General features: G+C 33.0%; 1 protein-coding gene across 1 annotated transcript in view; it reads left to right on the top strand.

The window, feature by feature from the left end:
- The first annotated feature begins 2,885 nt into the window (after nucleotides 1-2,885).
- The window catches only part of LOC131804707 (myotubularin-related protein 14-like), a 35,759-nt gene continuing 20,211 nt past the window's right edge, over nucleotides 2,886-18,433 (top strand). The window contains exon 1 of the mRNA XM_059127795.1: nucleotides 2,886-4,034. Within this exon, the coding sequence (XP_058983778.1) occupies nucleotides 3,933-4,034 (102 nt within the window). The 5' untranslated portion in view covers nucleotides 2,886-3,932. The remainder of the gene's footprint in view (nucleotides 4,035-18,433) is intronic.

The raw sequence follows: 18,433 nt of genomic DNA, 5'->3' as shown, positions 1-18,433 counted from the left end.
TTTTGCCGATGCACACGTTTGAAAACATCCGAATTTGAATATTTTCTGAACAATTATTTTACTATTGAAAGTGAATTCACACAAATAAACAAATAAAGTTGACATATTAAACCAAGAAAACAAAAAAAAAATTAAAATCATATGGTATCATAGCCCTACCTTGTTATTATTGTACCAACAATGTTGTATGTTCTAGAACATGAGCCGAAAAAAGAGATAATTTAAGAGAAAATTTAAATTCTGTTTTTATTTATATTTTACGATTACATTTAATTGTTTTTAAACATAAATGTTTGCCAAAATAATTTATAAAGCAAATGGATAAAAAATGTTTGTATAAATAATGACTTGACACTGTTTTGTTCCTGATTTAAATAAGCAAAGAGAAATTTGACTGGAAAGACATATTTTTTCTTGAGCGGCGCTGGTTTTATTCAATACAAAAAACCTAATGCATTTGTTTTGATAGTAATTCTGACATTACAATCCATACAGCTAGGCCTCTTTACTTGCAACTTTTTCAAAATTAGCGTACCTTGTATTCAAAAAATAAATTGAATTATTCATTATTTGTGTCACCCTGTACACTCGATCTCACCACAAAAACAAGAAACGTTGCTTGTTTACAGTTAAAGTTGGCTTAGACTTTCCAAAACGAGTGGATTTTAACTGTAAATTCATTGGCGTATAAGTTATATTAAGCACTTTTAGACTATACCCAAATACGATTAAGTCAAAGCGACGCAACTTAAGTAACCTTTTTCCTTACAAATACACTAAAATATTTTTGATAAAAAATCTATTATGTTGTAATTATTCCAGAAGTCTTTCATAGACAGTTTATACTTTTGGTCTGCTGAATCCGGAAGTTGCCGAAAAGTTCGTCTTAAATAGTACAAATTAAAGTTGGAAATTACGCTCTGGTTCTTAGGTGGGATATTAGCGCGTTTAGATACAATATTTTATCCGGATTAATCTACGATATCAGGATTTATTGCTTAATCCGGATTTATTCAATCAGTAGTGGGATTCTCTAACTCATTTTTTGAGTTACCGATAAAATTCGGTAACTTCGAAACCCAAACCTTACGAAAACTTACTGGTTACGAAACATTCTTAAGGTATTGCTTACCTAACCACACCTTTATGCATTATCTTTCTTAAGAGCTTTATTTTAAATAACGTCCCTGCACGATGGAATTCTTTTCTTATTTTGATCATGTAGCCAAATTGAGAGATAGGACTACATCTTAATCAATAATGTATTTCTTTCTGCTGTATCTTGTTTCGATTGCAATATTAGTAAATTAATTTATGTTATCGCAGTCTCTGCCTCAAATTGTTTTTACTATTGTATTCTTGCCACAAACATACAAGGTCAGGTAAAGCTTCCAGATTTATTAAAAAAAAATAAAATATTTCCACCATCAATGCTTGGAAGAAACGTACGTTGCAGGTTGACATTAAATATATTAACTAGTTTTACCATGGAATTGAAAGATAAAATAGTTTGGATGATATTTTTAATACAAAATCCAGGCATTACATTAATTTTCATGCTATTTAACTAATTTCGAGAATGAGGAAAAATACAAAATAAATGAAGACAAGTTGTTGCATTTAATTTTGATTAATTCTGACAGAATCGGGCCTGTTTTTCTGTAGTTTTATAAAGCTGTTCTAACTTCTTATTGTACTATGCTTACCACCACTTATACACACAATAACAAAGAAAAGGTAATTCCCCTTTGTAATGTACTTGAGTGTTATCAAACGTTGAAAAATTTTTTCGAGCATAAAAAGTCTAATGGGGGTTTGTATCTGAAATTCTATTGCATCTATTGTATTTGTATTATCTACAAGTTTGTCTTCGTTGGTAGTTTTAAATTACATGTTTTTCTTTTTGCTAAAATTGTGAATCATGGAACGAATTGAATGAAAATTGATATAAATGTATGTAAAACTATGATTCGGTTTGTGTCGTTTCAGTTTTGGTCTGTTCCAGAACTGTAAAAATGTAAAAGTTTTTCTACGATAACCGATTTTCCCTTTATGATATCGAAGAAAATGGCAAACCTAGTAGATTCTTGCAGGTACTGGAACAGACCATTTGTGAATCGTTTTTTTTTTTGGTCCCAATTTTCGACGCTAACCGAGGTATAAGTGTATTTAACTTCAGTGGTGAATAAAATCGTGCATATACGCATTTATTTAAGTAACACTGTCTTTACACGGTGCAATTTTTAGCTGGCATTTTTATCAATTCTCTTTTAAAATTTCTGCGTAAATCTTCGCGCCTTTACACGGTGGCATTTTACGATAATAGTGCTTGGCATTTTTTCTGACATTTTATTTTATTCAGTATTTCGTATAGAGCTAATTGTTTGTAACAGATATTTATAAAGAAGTGATTTAAAATTAAATGTGTGAATCTAAAGAAGAAATGATGGAAAAAGTTATTGAGGTGTTAAATATTGCATTATTAACTTTTATTTTAACTTTCTTTTTTTACTTTTTTAATACTTCCAATTAATTTTCATATAATTCACTAAACAATTCAATCACTAAAAACATCAAATCACAATAAAAGAAACGCATCAAAAATTACAATAAAGAAACGATATGAAATGTCAAAATCATAAAAATTTTGGAAGAAGCAAAAAGAGAAATGCAAAGAAAATGGCATGTAACCCTGTGCGGTGGCTTATCGTGCAATTTTTTCTTCTATCCTTGTCTCTCTACACCTTTTACCAACAAAAAAAAATGGCATGGTTAAAAAATGTCACCGTGTAAAGGCAGTGTAAGACCCCTACGAGAGTTACGATATTTTCGATTGCAGAAACTATCAATTGATAACAAAACATGGAAAAAGATATGGATATTATCGATAGTGCCATCGTTAGTTTACCAGCTCTAACAGTAGACGCGTTGTCAAATTCGCTGTTTATTAACAAAAAATATCTCATCAAACGCCATCAACATAGTTATTTATTATTTTGTGCGGGTGTGTAACGGAGCAGAAACAGAACAGAATTGTTCTTGTGCAAAATTTTTGCGTATTTACTTTCTAATAAAAAAATATATATGCGAACATAGTTCACGTGAAAAGGCCCATAGTTTATTTGCGCAACAAAAAACACCCAAACGATAAGGTTTTCGTTTTCGGAAGTTGAGGAGTAACCAAAAAAAAGTAAAGGAGACGGCAAGGCGTTTCGATTTTCCACCACTAGCAGCCAATGAAACAACAACAACCACAGTAACAATCATAAAAAAACATCAACACATCATCATAGCATTCATTTAAAATACGCAATAAACAATACTAATAATATTTGTGGCTGATTTTAATATAGTTAGTTGAGTGTGTTCTTGTTGTTGTAGGCAAGCAGTCGTCGTCTTGTTATTATCTGTTTTGGGGGCAAAACTAGAAGGAAAAAATAACAACAACAACTTAAATATTTTTCTCATTGGCATTGCTGGCTAAACAAATTGAAAACGAAAACAACAAAAAGAAACCAATTCAAATGAAACATCAAAAAGTGAAAAAGTGTATATGAAACAAAACAAAATTAGCAACAACAACAACCACTCAAACAAAAAGAAAACGACAAGTGTGATTTGTTTTTGTTGTCGTTGTTTATTGTGTACGTGTGCATCGGTTCGCTTTGCTCTATGCTCTGACTGAATGTGTGCGTCGTGTTTTAATAGATTATTTAAATGAACAAATATTTTACGCTGACAACAAAAACAAGGAATAACAACAAAAAGCAGCAAAGAATCGCAAAACAAATACGAACATATAATAACTACAACAAACATTAGAAGCAAACAGCTGAAGGAGAAGAGATAGGGAAATATATTTTTGTACGTTGTTGCATAAATTAAATGCATCATCATCACAGACACCAGCAACAACAACCACCACCAGCACAATGGCCAATACGCAAGAAGTGACGCAAAAGGATTTGCACGATTTGTTAGAAATTTTCGAAAGAAAATCCTTCGAAGCAGGTCCATGCGAGGAAGGTACATTGGTAAGTAGATTTTGTTATATGTAACTACTATATGTGTATTTTGTTTCATGTGTCATTGCAGTTGCAGGGGCGTTGCTTCTTTTAGTTGTGAACCTTATCGAAACCGCAAACTAGTTTTGATGGAAATTATATTATTGATGAGACTTCTTCGCCAATAGTATGGGGTTAGTTTTAAGAACAACAATCGTCTCTTTTGATGACTTGTGGCTAATTTTCCTCATCCTTGTGCTTGATTTGAAAGCAAACTGAAAGAAAGATATGAATAGTTGGTGACGAATGATTCACGAAGTTAAGGAAATAAGATTTCTGACCAATATGTTAATGTGAATGGTATCTTTGTATCATCCGGCTTGGAAAGAACACTACAGATAGTATGAAGAAAAGAAGAAAAATAAGTTTGAAGAGGTTCCAGCAGGATGGTTTACTAGCCAGGATTTCTATACCTATAGATGATAATGGGATCTATATCTGTGAAAAATATTAGAGTTTATATTTCCCACCTACCAAATAGTCGTTGCCACATTTTTGATAACATCGGTATAGTATGTGCTCAATTATCTCTACTTTTTCTTCATTCCCCCATTTTGAGGTCAGACATCGGATACTGCAGCGGCCAATCAATATGGCCACCGTGATATAGATTTGACATTATATTACTATGGCCTAAAACCCAACAAAGCTTAATGAAGTCACCCATTTCAAGAGGACTTTCTTACTTTCTTTTGCAGAATGGGCCTCTAATTTTTAAGGCTGCCTATCTATCGACATCTAAATTCACTGATCCCGTTGTGCTACTATGTTCTTTTTCCATTTTGGCTGTCTTCTAATGATAAAGTGTTTCTTAATAGGTAGCATAAGAAAGGAATATATGCATATTACTAGTTACCGTATTGGATTGACCTGTAAGATCGCACTAAAGTTAGGGACATGGCGCCTAAACAAAGTCATCATCATCCATAGTCTGGCGAAAAAAGGTAGTGCGTCAGCAAATTCAGCTTTATTCATAAAAACGCATCCCTGTTTTTTTTTTTAATTACACTCAAGTAAGATTTTAATATCCTAATCACAATAATAATGGTTTAATCTGGTAAATGACCATAGCCTGTCCATGAGAAATGTTTATTATCCTTTAACTTCTGCGGCGGTGGTAGATTTTACCCTCCTTTCACATTTTCTTGAAATTCTCTATTCTATTACAATGAATAAAAATTTTGTTTACATAAAAAAATGTTTTTTTTTTTTACTTATTGTAATTTAAAATATACAAGCTTAAGCTTACTTTTGAAAAACAAATTATTATCAAATAAAAATTTTAACAAAGTTTTTTTTCTGTAATATTTAGAGGGGTAAAATTTACCACCACGTTGTAAAATATGTCACCTCAGAAGTTAAAGGTTATCGACAACACAACAAACCTGATCATGATTTTGCAGATGAAATTGAGAGGAAGTACTATAAGTTAAGAGTATTGTCAACTATGTGTTTAATTTGCTCGGCGGACTAAGACCTTTCAAACCAACCTACCCATATCTTTCATGGCTAACCAACAGTTCCTTTGGATTTAATGAAAATTAATTGAAGACATAAATATGAGTTTTTTTATTGTAACAATTTTAGAATGAAATATACTTCAGTTATCTTTAATTTTGTATGAGTTTCTGAGGTAAACTTCTTATGGAACAAAACAGCCCTTGTCCTATTCTTATTTTAAACAACATATGACGAAGGCGAGGCTATCCCGATTCAGCCTTACAAGCACTTATCTTTTTAGGAATAAAAGTATCAACCGTACTACTTGATATCCATATACCTAACAGAGATACGATACTGAATACTACAGGCTTTACCAGGACGAGGGGGAAATTGAGACGGTGGAGCACTTACTCTGCCACTGCCCAACTCTTATCAATTTCTTCTCTAAAATAGGATGAACACAATGGGTCAATAGGTCTCCTTATTAAGTGGTTGTTTGCACAACCATGCATACTTTAACCTAACCCTAACCTATCAACCGTTCTAAATTCCATCACCGATGAGAATACAGAAACATAGATTTTATGGGATTGCGGGAAGAGAATAAGGTTAAATTTCAAAAAGTTGATAGTACTCTCACTGTCTCTTTTGGTTGGTTAACATTATATAAATGATTCTTTACTTTATGATATTAACATTTTCAATCTATATTTCCATACCGCCTTGGATTTGATAAAAACTAATTTGGCCCATAAACCAAGACTTCGCTACCCATAGAAAACGTCATCCTCTTTAAAATATGAAAGGTTTTAATATTGTGAAATGTTCAGATTGAATATAATGGCAAGCCCATTCGCAATTGACCCCCTAAACTATTTATTCTTCTTAAGACTGAAAATATGAACAGTAATAAAATTTAGGACAGAAGGGTTTGGTAGTATCCCCGATTCAGTTTTTCAAAACCAAAATGATTGCGTTTGTAAAGGGCATGTGTGGCCCAATTGTGAGTTAGAATATCTTGGGAAGTACAAAACCAGAATCATTTGATTGTAAAACAGCATTAATTTAACGACGGTTAATAGTAATTGTTCGAAAAGATATCGATCTGCAAAGAAAATATTGTGAAGGGCATAAGGAATTGTGATATTTATAAGGAGCGAAGTGAAGAAGTGGTTCTGATTTGTGGCTCCTATGTATTCTTCCATTCTGATCTGAAAAGAAACATTCTTATTCCATTCATCTCTTCCTGGATTCCGAATAAGACCATCGATGAAGACCAAAAAGCGGCTAGACTGATAAAGACCACAATATGTCTAACTAGATACACCGAGTAGAAGTTATTAACGTACGTACGCCTAACCTAATCAGTTCACCACAAGGTTTTCAAGGTCATTGATAGTCAAATATTAAACCAGTGGTTGTTACTGAAGTAGTCACAACTGCTGACCTAAGTCAAATAGGTAGGTAGGTAGCCGAAATTTCCGATGTTTCCGTTACAAACAGTAGTGACCATCCTCACTTTGTTTAAAACACGAATTTCTGATTTATTGCCACTCTACTACTTTCTCAGCCTTCCATATTTTCCTTTTTCTTTTTTAAGAATTCCATTAGACGATCTTAGCCGGAAATGTCGTACAATTACCTTTCTTAAAACAGAGACAGGACTTGTATATGCGCTAAAATAAGAAGTATAATACAACTTTTCATATTTTTGCAAAGCCCTTTCTAATTATAATACCATTTCCAACTTTGAAACTATTTCAATATTGTTACATTGTACGTTTAACTTTGTTTCATTGAAATAAAATGTGTGCAATTTTAAACTACTTCTATTTTTATGTTGTTGTTATTTACACTCTTTCTAACTGAACAAGATAAGCAAATAGAAATTAAATTGTTTATTTACAACAACCACAAAAAAAGAAACAATCGCAGTAACAAAAACAAACCATTGGTGATAATAATGGTTTTCAGGGGAAGAAGGATTGGTTGAATGACAACAACTGACAAGTAGCAAATAAGTCCAGCTAGCTAAGGTATTCTTGTTAAGAGCTCGTCAATAGAAGCGAAAGAAGAAGATTGCCGTTGTCATCATCGTTGACGTTGCGCTAGCACGTTTCTAGGAATAGCTTTGTTGTTATTTGCTATAAATATTGTTTATTTTTGTTTTTTATACCCTACGTTGTTAAGTGAGAAACTATGGATATAATGGTTTCAGAAGTAAATTTTATTAGTTTCTTGGTGAATTAATTCCTGAACGATTGTTAATTGTGTATCGAAAACATGTTTCTTTCACTTCGCTCCATATTTTTTCGGCTTAAATTGAGTTTATGCCCAACTGACCGAAAATTGTGAACTTTTTACCGAAGGTAGGTTTTGTTATCCTAATCACAACGTCTCAATTTTTTTCCTCAACTGTGCTATTAATTTTAAATTCTGTGATAGGTTTCAAAATTATAATCGTTTTCCCCGCTTAATGGCTGCTGATACATTTTTGATTAATAATCTGCTGTATAATGACTCCGTGTCGTCTTAACCGTCTATCCCTATCCTTTCTATTTTGTTTTGTATTTTTATTATTTGATTTTACATTATATCGTCAATGTTTTGTATTTTATTGCTCAATATTTCTTGTCTTCGCGTCGCTGTTGTTGTTTTTTTTTTTTGCATTTTGTTTTGACTTTAATATTTTTCTTATACTTCAAGGTGCAAAGAGTGAGGTGTTAATTATAGCTTGCATTTTTATTCGCTCTCTCACACACACACAACTCAACACTACATACTTTCTATAAAATATTTCTAAATTATTTTCATGGCGCCACAATTATTACAGTAAATTGTTTGAACCCCTTAGGGTAAGTAGCGTGGTGTGTTGCGTTGACTGCTGACAGGTATTGATTTCGAGTTATCACCTTTTTCTATTACCAAATATTTGTTGATAATTAAAAAATAATCCAGTTTAAACTGGATTTAGAAACTTTTTCTTATCTGTATATAAGTGGTTTCGGTTGGCATCATAGTTATATGGTATTAAAAATCTCTGATTATGTTCTGTCATATACAAAAGGTCATCGTGAGATCGGCTATATAGAGATTTTGAGCACGTCTCTAAAGCACAGTAGAATTTGAGAAAGTTTCCTTTTTAAAGAGCACCATAAAGAGGATTTAGTTTGAGGACATTGTAGAAGTAAACCGCGGTCCTTAAATTTATAAAAGACACCACGTCTTTCCTTTTTGAGTGGCTGCAAGCCACTAAATTTATTTATTAAAAATATTTCTTACGAACTTCTTGTGATTATATGACTTAACCTAACTTAGTATTAAGTGTAGGAGGCAGATTGAAATATAAAGATGCGTGTAATTGATTGGATGTTACGATCATGAATATTGAAACCAATATCTGCTCCCAGTGCCCTTTCAAGTGCTCTCCAACAGCCTTACAACTCCTCACGGAGACTGAAACTGAATGTGAAGCTTTAGCGGAACTTGAGGAGTTCTTTTCAAAAACTCTGTGTAATAATTTTAAGCTGTACACTTTGCACACTTAGAAAAGAATGGACCAGACCAAAGCCATCGGGGTCTGATTGTACCGATACGCGACCACAGGTTGCGGAAGCCGAATAAATATGTTAGGTAGCTTCAAATTAAACAAGACTTTGACAGGTAATCTCTGTTTAAATGTCCGAATCCCAATGATTCTTAATTAATCCAACCTATGCTCTGGTTCCCATTTCAGTAGGACACCCTTAACGCTGGGGTGTTATGCGACTACGTTCCTATCATCCATAAGGGTACAGTGAGAGTCAAAGTTATCCTGACACAAAAAAGCGATTTTTAAATGGAATTTTAATCTTATATTTGGGTAGGAAGTACTCTTCATAATCTTTCCGTTGATACTAATATGCTCTGCCAGAAATGTGGGGCACAGTGGGGCCGAATTCAGCCCGACACATAGAATTTCGTCAAAAATCGCCGATTTTAACCATTTATATTCGGAATCAATCAATCATTTATATGGAATGTTTAAATAAGTGAAAATATATTTTTATATTCTTAGCCACATTGCGATTCTTTTCAAATTTCACAAATCCCGATATTTCTTCCAATCTAATGAGGTGATTCTGATACCTCGCCCACAAAGGTCAAAATTTCGAATAATCAAAAGGCTCATGAAATACGAAATAATTATCCGACTCTATTTAAATTTCACACATCCCAATATTTCTACTAACACAAGATTGGCTTCTCCACAAAGGGTTACAATTTTCAAAGCTCTCATAATCAATTTCACATAACGTGCTAAACAAGTCAGCGGTTCTTCTCTAAGTTGGTTTATTTAAATATTGCACTCAACCAGAGATCGAATATGAATTTTGGAATTTTATGTATTAGATGAAGTGGAATACTTCGGTCCACTATATTTAGTACCACACGCACATTTCAACATATTTCAAAAATGATCATATTTCTTATAAAATGTGTTGGAAGTAGTCCGTATCTAGACAATCTGCTCCCAAGTATTATTGACCCATAGAACCTTTTATACACCGAAGTTCTCCACAAGGTCCTTCATCAACAATGAATCTCCTTCCTAACCATAGTTTCTCCATAGGATACTCCAAGTACCGAATATATCAACCTTTAGTTCAAATCACTCAAAACTTAAATGCTAAATATTTATCTCTTCAAGGTCCGTACACCACTCAAAGCATGTTTTAAATATCAATGCCAGCTAAGTACGCAGCAAAGTACAATAACAAAAAGCTTCAAACAATTTTTCTAATTTTATAAATTATGAGATAAACAAAATAAAACAAGAAAAAAAAAAACAATTAAAGGTTATCAACATTTAAGCGACGACGCAGCTTTCGCAATAAAAATTATTGGAAATGTATGATGGTGTTAAAACTTTTATGTTTTGTTTTTACTCTTTAAAATTTAAAAAAAAGAAACAAACTTAATTGAATTCTGTTGCTTGCAAGCTATCCAAACTTCGGAGCAAAGTACTTGAATAATTATTTTAAACAATAATGTATAAAATGTTAAAACCAAATGTTATCATCATTCTCGCCAGCAGCAGCGTATTAAATGTCATTGTTTCTGCACTAGGTTTTTGATTTTAAAATAGCAAACATTTATCTTATCTTTTGTTGGCTGCAATCCCCTCAGCTTCTGCCTTGGCTTTTTGCTAATCAAATGCATCAACAAACAAGTGGACTTACCGACAACAGCAACAAAAATATAGAAAAAATATTTTCAAGTTCAAGTTTATTACGCAAATGTTGATTTTGAAATTAAATTGTTTTAGCAAACATAGCATTTTTTTAATCTCAATTGTAGTTGGCATGGGCGTAGCACTAATCTGGGAAAAGGAGTCACCACCCATGGTAGATAGTTTTTAAATACGAATTCCTTTGCTTTTGGTTATCCCATATATTTGTTTAAAGATGTCTGTAATTGCTTAAGGAGGACGCTTTAAAAATAAAATTGAAAATAACACACATTCTAAAAAAAATATAGCTAAATAAAATTAAAGAATTACACTGTGCGACAAAATAATTACAGAGAAAATCCAGCAGATTTGACAGTAGAGCAAAAAAAAAGAAGACAAGTGTATCGGAGATTTGAAAGTTTCCACAGCAAAGTAACCTAAAGAAAGGGCAAGTTTCCCCTCTTCCACACTTTTACAAATTTTCGGATAAAGATTCCTTGGAATCCGTAAATTTTTGGAATGTAGTGTCTTCGTCAATATTACACATAACGATTACGATGATTGGTATCTTTAACATAGGGGTATTTGTAAAACAGGGGTCTTTTTGGTCCTTTTATAAGATATGGTTAAAAACTCCCTTTACCCGGGATCGTAGAAAGTCAAAATATTCTACAAAATTATTTGTTATAAAATTCTATTATAGGTCCTGTAAGACGTCAAAAGTCTAAATCTTACCTACAGGGTGAGATGAAAAATCTGCAACCAACTTCAGAATGCTGTCATTTCTAAGCCACTCGTCCGACAGCTGTTAAAATTATTATATTGTTTACAAGCGTAAAAAAAAGCATTTTGGTGAGAATTTTCCAAAAAAAAAAAAATTATTCGTGATAAATTCAGCGTGATAGTGTGATTTCTTTATATTTGGTTGGAAACCCACAAATGGATATCGTTAGAGCACTCCATAATTTAAATGTGAATAAATCTTTTGTGTCTCGTACCATCGCTCGTTACCGTGATACCGGTAGCGTAGCCCGATGTCAAGGAAGTGTACGAAAGAAAACAGCAACATCAGCAAAAATAGTTCGAAAAGTAAATAAGCGACTTGATCGAAACCCGCGTCGCAGTGGCCGAAAAATGGCTCGTAAGCTGAACATATCGCAATATTCCATTCAGAAAATATTGAAAAATGAGCTCGGGGTAATGCTATTGAAATTCCAAAACGTGCAAGAACTTACACCGCAACAGAAAGAAAATAGACTCAAAAGAGCTAAAGAGTTGCTTCGCTTGGCCGAAAGTAGTGAACTGTTTAGTAGTTTGTAAACAAAACAAAATTATGTTTACTTGCCAAAGAGGTCAGCTGAAAATGTGCACCTTCGGTTGGCCACCAGAACTCAAGCGCCGGCCATGGTGATGGTGTGGGCCGCCATAACAACCGATGGTCGCTCTCCGCTCGTATTAATCGACCGTGGCCTCAGAATAAATGCCGAATATTATGGCGAAAATATTCTGGAGGGTGTATTAAAGCCTTGAGCACGCAAACATTTTGGCCGCAGACCTTGGACATCCAAACAGAACTGATCACAAATTGAGGTTCCTCGCTCCATTTCCAGCGCACAAAGACCACCAAAATCTGCGGATACCAATCCGTTGGACTATTGTGTCTGGAGTATTTTTTGGAAAGCAAGGTTGTGTCACAAAAAAATACCAAAGTGTCGATCACCTCAAGCAAATGTGACCAATTCGAACAAATCTAAACTTATTCCAATTTTTTTGCTATATCCGACATTTTTTGCTTTCATTCAATAAAATTTGAAAATGTAAAAATTGTGGCGTTTGACTTTGTTGCATTTTTTATTTCGCCCTGTAAACTCCAAGAATTCTAAAAGTAATATAAAATTTCAATATTGGCGGAAGGCGGCAAAAAAGGAAATATTATACACAAAATTTAACTATAAATCTCACATTTCATTTTAGTGTTAAGGTCTATTTTTGTGTGAGTTTGTGAAAATATCTCAAAAAAAAAAAAGATAAATGTTTAAAAGAAAAGAAGAAAAAATATTCACCAATATTTTGTTTGATGAAATCTGGCTTATTATTATTTTTTTTTTTTTTCAAAAGTAGGGTAAATGTGCCAGTAGTCGGCACTTTTAGGATTTTCGACTTTTCAATCGTTCAACATTCTGAGTGAAATCTGAAATAATAAAGTTATTCCAAATTTTGTTTACTTTTCGAAATAATAAAAAAAAATTGAATTTGTTTTTATTAAATTGGCAAAATTTGCAATTTTACTAAAAATGTAGTTTTTTGCAAGTAGTCGGCACAATTTTCCAATACTCGGCATGTCTATTTGACAGTAGTCGGCATATGGTATTTCCGTAAAAAAATAATATTTTGTATATTTTTTTATTTTAAATAGTATAAAATAATGCTATATTACTAATTCACAGTTTAATCCAGAATTTGAAATTAATTTCGTTTTTAAATAGTGTTTTATTTAATTATCATTCTAAACCAAATATATGTAGAAAATCAAGAATAGTATGGTTACCTTCAGTAACATATGGATTTTCTTTTAAAATAAAGAAAAAAGTACCACTTTTATATTTGGAATTGATCTTTTTGCTTTAGATAGCCAACATTTTTTTTTTTCAAAAATCCCACCGCTATCTAAAAAGTCAAATAGCTGATTTAAAAAACCTACTTAATTTAGAAAAGTTGGTCAAAAACCACAAATAAAAGCAACTGCCGACTCAAAACTATTTCTTTATTTGTGTAGTTTTTGGATTACTTTTTAATACTTTAAGTTTTGGTGCAATTGGTCAAAAATCACATTTTTCTAGTTATCGGTACCCCCAACCGACTACTGATAAATCTCTTTTTTTCTCTTCCTAATGTCGGCATTAAATAATATAACGGAAAATGATTGATTTGTATGTTTTTAAGTTATAAAATGATCGTTATTGATCTTTAGGCTGTTATTTACTATTATAAAATATTTCTGATTCCAAAAGTATTAAATTTAATGTACTTAAATTGATTATTAAGTTGACGCCACCACTAATTTTTTCTTTACAAACAGACACTATCGCACGCGTTGGAAGACACTCACTGACGAATTCCGTTATTCTCTCGTAATAAATGATCGAAGCTCATTGCTTTTTTTAAAGAGAGAGAGCAGAGAACTCTGTTGACGTTTTTTTGCAATTATCTCATTATTTGGTCAATTCCATTCTTAGTTATTTGACATGTCGAACTTAGGCGCACCTAGCACCTTTTTCCATTTCTCTGCTAATTTTCTTATAACTTTACCATCCATTAGCTAGTCTGTGTTATGAAAAATTCCAAGTGTATGTGATAGCTCCCGCATGTAGAACAAAACCCCAAAGGAATTATACATTTCTTGGGCCAAAATTTTTTAAGACCTTCATATAGTTTTGCCATATACAAAGGGGACCCTATATTTTGAGATATATTTCGCAACATTTAGGATAGAGCTTTGAATCTTTGGTACAAAAAATGGGCCATATCGGTACACTTTATTTTTCACTCTTTTAAGTTTTGGTCACGTGTTCAATTTAATTTCGTTAAATAGAATTTTGGTATTTTTAGTTTTTATTTTGTAGAATGCTACTTTTTTATATTTATATATATTTCTTCTCCTCGTTAAATAATCATCGTATTATTATCTGCAACATACTATGCGTAAAATGAAAAGAAATCCAAGAATATTAATAAAAAAATCATTGCGGAATGCATGCATGTATAACCTATGAGCCCCGTTATAGATTTTTCCCTGTGCTTCACTTGTCATAGAAGAATCAGCTTCCTCCCAATTTCTGGTATTTTGGAATTTTTGCCCTACGTGAAAAGATTTTATTCCCTCATATAACATTCAATTGTAAATCCTGATTTGAAGTTTTTGCCGCCAATCTCCAACCAAATCAGCTGTCATTTAATTTTTGCCTTAACTCATCTAAAAGTGTCCAATATATATATATTGCTAAATGCTAAATTTTAAACCTTTTGGGAAAGCCGGTTATGTCAGGGCTTGCTGAAGTTTACAAATAAATCCCGTTGGCCTCTCGTGCTGAGGTACAAAAACCTATCATTAATATATCTTAACTTACGTCCTCGACCCAGTCCTATCCAAGCACCCTATAGTGTGTTGCCCGACGGGAACACCCAGGTATGTGAACTATGTTAGTTATTTTAAAGTTCTTATATGCCGGTTGGCTTTTTCTTTACATATGCGAATTGAAAGTGCATCGCTATGTGGTCATAGAAGGAACGCTACTGCGAACCTTTCCTTCTTACCTCAACACTGCTGAATCGACATTACTATTATTTTTTCTTCAATTCTTTATAATTTTCCAAAGAAATTTGATGAATTTTTGGAATTATTGATATTAAATTGTTTTTCATTTCACAATTTCAGTCAAACTTTTATAAACCTGACTAACATTCAAGTGGTTATAGTCTTTGCTGATAAAATTTCAAAATTTATTTTACTACTTTATTTTACACATTTTTACAGCTGCAGAATGTATATACTTGTCATTATTTAGGTCCAGAAAAGGAACGCACTCGCAAATGCTGCATTATGTCCCTACTGGACTCTATACTATCAGTACTGCAAGGATGTAAAGTTCTAGAATGTTTGTTAGATACAGTTCTTACCTTCTCCCTATCAAAAGGAATATAAGGACTGTCAATGCGAATCAATCAACTCTCAATGCCATCAATCAAGATCCCACCCTTCATTAATAAAATGCACTCTCTGAAGTCTGCACCCAACTTAAAATTTAAATTGACCTTAAAACTTAATGTAAATATCAAAACAAGAAAATGTGGGAGTAACCTGACCTCACTATCTCTTACACTAGTTTATTTATTTGTTTACCATTTACATTGTAATGATTTCTGGGTGATTGTTGTCGTTCAGTGGTTTAAAACGTGATGTTTTTGTTTTAAATACAAAAAACAGAACTGGTTCATTCGATTAGTTGACTTGCTGTTCGTTGTATTTCCACTGTTGACAACTGCTCAGACGTTTGGTTTAACATTCCAGTAATTCATACCGAAATGGTGAATGTATGACCACCGGTGGGTGCATTGAGCTTCGTCAGTTTTCATTCATTATATATGTATGTACATATATGTATGTATGCATGTAGCTTCATATTGCCGTGACCACTGTTTAAACGTTCCTCTTAAAGAAAAATCACAACTTACTCCAAATGAAACTGGTTAGCTGTTGTTTACGAGATACTTGCATCTCATTTACTCTCTACAAATATTTCTGTTAATCTGTGCTTTACTAAAGTTTAGAAGAAAAAGTATACAAAACACAGAAAAATCAAACCGCATTCCAATGAACCAGAGCCAGACCAACATTTAGCGAGTCAGTTAGTTTAACCACCCATCCATCCATTCGCGCAGATAAACAAGAAATCACCAGCTCCAGCTGCCATTGATAGCAGCAATGCTCCTCTGAAAAGCAAAACAAAACTGAATCAAGGCAATGAAATGCAATGAATAAAAAGAAACACGACTACTTCTTAAGAGACATCTGATGAAGTGAAAAGTAGTTCATACTCTATCTACAATTTTCTGTTTGCCCATCCATTGTGAAGGCTTAAAAATCCGGGTTTCCAAGACAATACTTTATAGAAAAAGCTACAAGTCTCTTAAATGATTGTTAGAGGTATTTATTTACATTATTGTTATTCGATTACTGTGAAGCGTAAAACTATTAATCCATTCGTTAAAGAGACATTTGCTTTCGATTTCTTTATTTAACGTTTTACCTCCACAAATGATGGCCTGCTGATTTCTTTGATCAAGATACATATGACTGCAATTTGAATCTCAGTGCTCTAAGCTTGATTTTTCTCAAAACACATATGACTGTAAGTGGTACCAAATGATAGCGACGCAGAGATTGTGTTGATTCCTCCCTGCTAGCCAATAAAGTTTATAATGTTTAGACAAATTGCTTGTTGAGAAAATACAAAAACGATGTGAAAAAAAACTAAAATAATTCTCGCCAAAAGAAGAATCTGGTTTTGAGCGAGTTTTTCTCCATTCTAAAAAGAGTGATGTATTCTCGCTTTTTCGTGCAATACGAAAAATAGAGCAGGTAATCGAAAATTGAACGTTCCCGCTCAAATTAGAGTTTCGCTCTTTTCTTTCGAGTCCGTTTTTCGGAAGTCTTACCAAACCTGCAGTAAAGCGTCTTCCTTCCATAGGCAACACCTTTTCAGTTTCACTGAAAGAGGTGTGTACCCAGAAATCTCTTTAACCAACAATCGGCCAATTAAGTACATTTTGGCTTTAGTAGCTATTTACAAAACAGCATACTGATTCCTTTAATAACCTCCTCTTTGTCATTTCGTTTGTAACAGCCCTTACTATTGTTATTGAGTATAAAAGACATATTCATAATCAGCCTAAAATTCTAAGTCGATTTAACGTCGATTCCGTCTGTCTGTCTGTTGAAATCACGATACAGCCCACAATATTTTACGTAGAGCTTCAAAACTTGGCAGAACAAATTTTATTGTCTCTAGTCTACGGTAGGTATTGAAAATGAGATATATCGGTATAGCCGCCATATAACTGTAAATCCCGATATTCGGTATTTTGATGATTTTCCCTACATTTTTCACGGATTTGTCTAAAAATTGATATTTATAAGTCATAATGGATTCTAGCTCCGTTGGCGAAACATTGTATGTATAGATCCATGTTTTTGTATATCACCCATATAAAGGTACCTCCCGATGTTCGGTATTTTGATGATTTTTGCCAAATTTTCGTCTAAAAATTCGTATTGATTCCGTTTTGGTTATAAAACGATCCAAACAATCTTACTGGTATTTGTAGTTTAAAGTTAAAACGTTTGTATTCAGCTACTTTTATAAAAATATGATTTTCTTTACCCAAAGGTAGAGGCTATTAAAAGTTCGGTCCTGTCGAACTTTATGTCTTTTTACTTGTTTAGCATGGATTTATCATGAGAAGTAAGTTCTTATTTATTGACAGTTTGGTGCTTTCAAGAGTCAATAAATAAGACAATAGCAGTGGTTCTATTTTTAGAATAACAGAGCTGAATTGGTGTTTGATTCCACCACACTTCATTTTTATACCCTCCACCATACTATGGAGGGTATATTAACTCTGTCTTTCTGTTTGTAACTCCTCGAAATACTCATGTCAGACCCAACAAAGTATATATATTCTTGATCAGCGTAAAATTTTAAGTTCTAAGTTAGCCATGTCCGTCTGTCTGTTGTAATCACGCTATCTTTCGAACGAACACGTGTTTGTTTTTCCAGTAGGCAGGTTAAGTTCGTAAATGGGCCATGTAGGTCCACGTTTTCATATAGCCCCCATATAACGGTACCTCCCGATATTCGATACTTTGATGATTTTAGCGACAATATTCACCGGAATTGTTTCAACTTTGGTATTTGAAGTTCGAAATGGATACTACAGCCTATGACAGAAAATTATCTGGGCAGGTCCACGTATAACGGTACCTCCCCCATATAACGGTACCTCCCTATATTCGGTATTTTGATGATATTAGCGACATTATTCACCGGAACTGTTTAAAATTTAGTATTTGAGATTCGTAATGGATGCCACAGCCTATGAAAGAAAATTGTTCTTCGTATATAACGGTACCTCCCAAAATTCGGTATTTTGATGA

This window comes from Musca domestica, unplaced genomic scaffold (assembly GCF_030504385.1).
Source record: "Musca domestica strain aabys unplaced genomic scaffold, Musca_domestica.polishedcontigs.V.1.1 48, whole genome shotgun sequence".
Classification (NCBI taxonomy): domain Eukaryota; kingdom Metazoa; phylum Arthropoda; class Insecta; order Diptera; family Muscidae; genus Musca; species Musca domestica.
This window is presented reverse-complemented; position numbering and strand designations above follow the sequence as displayed.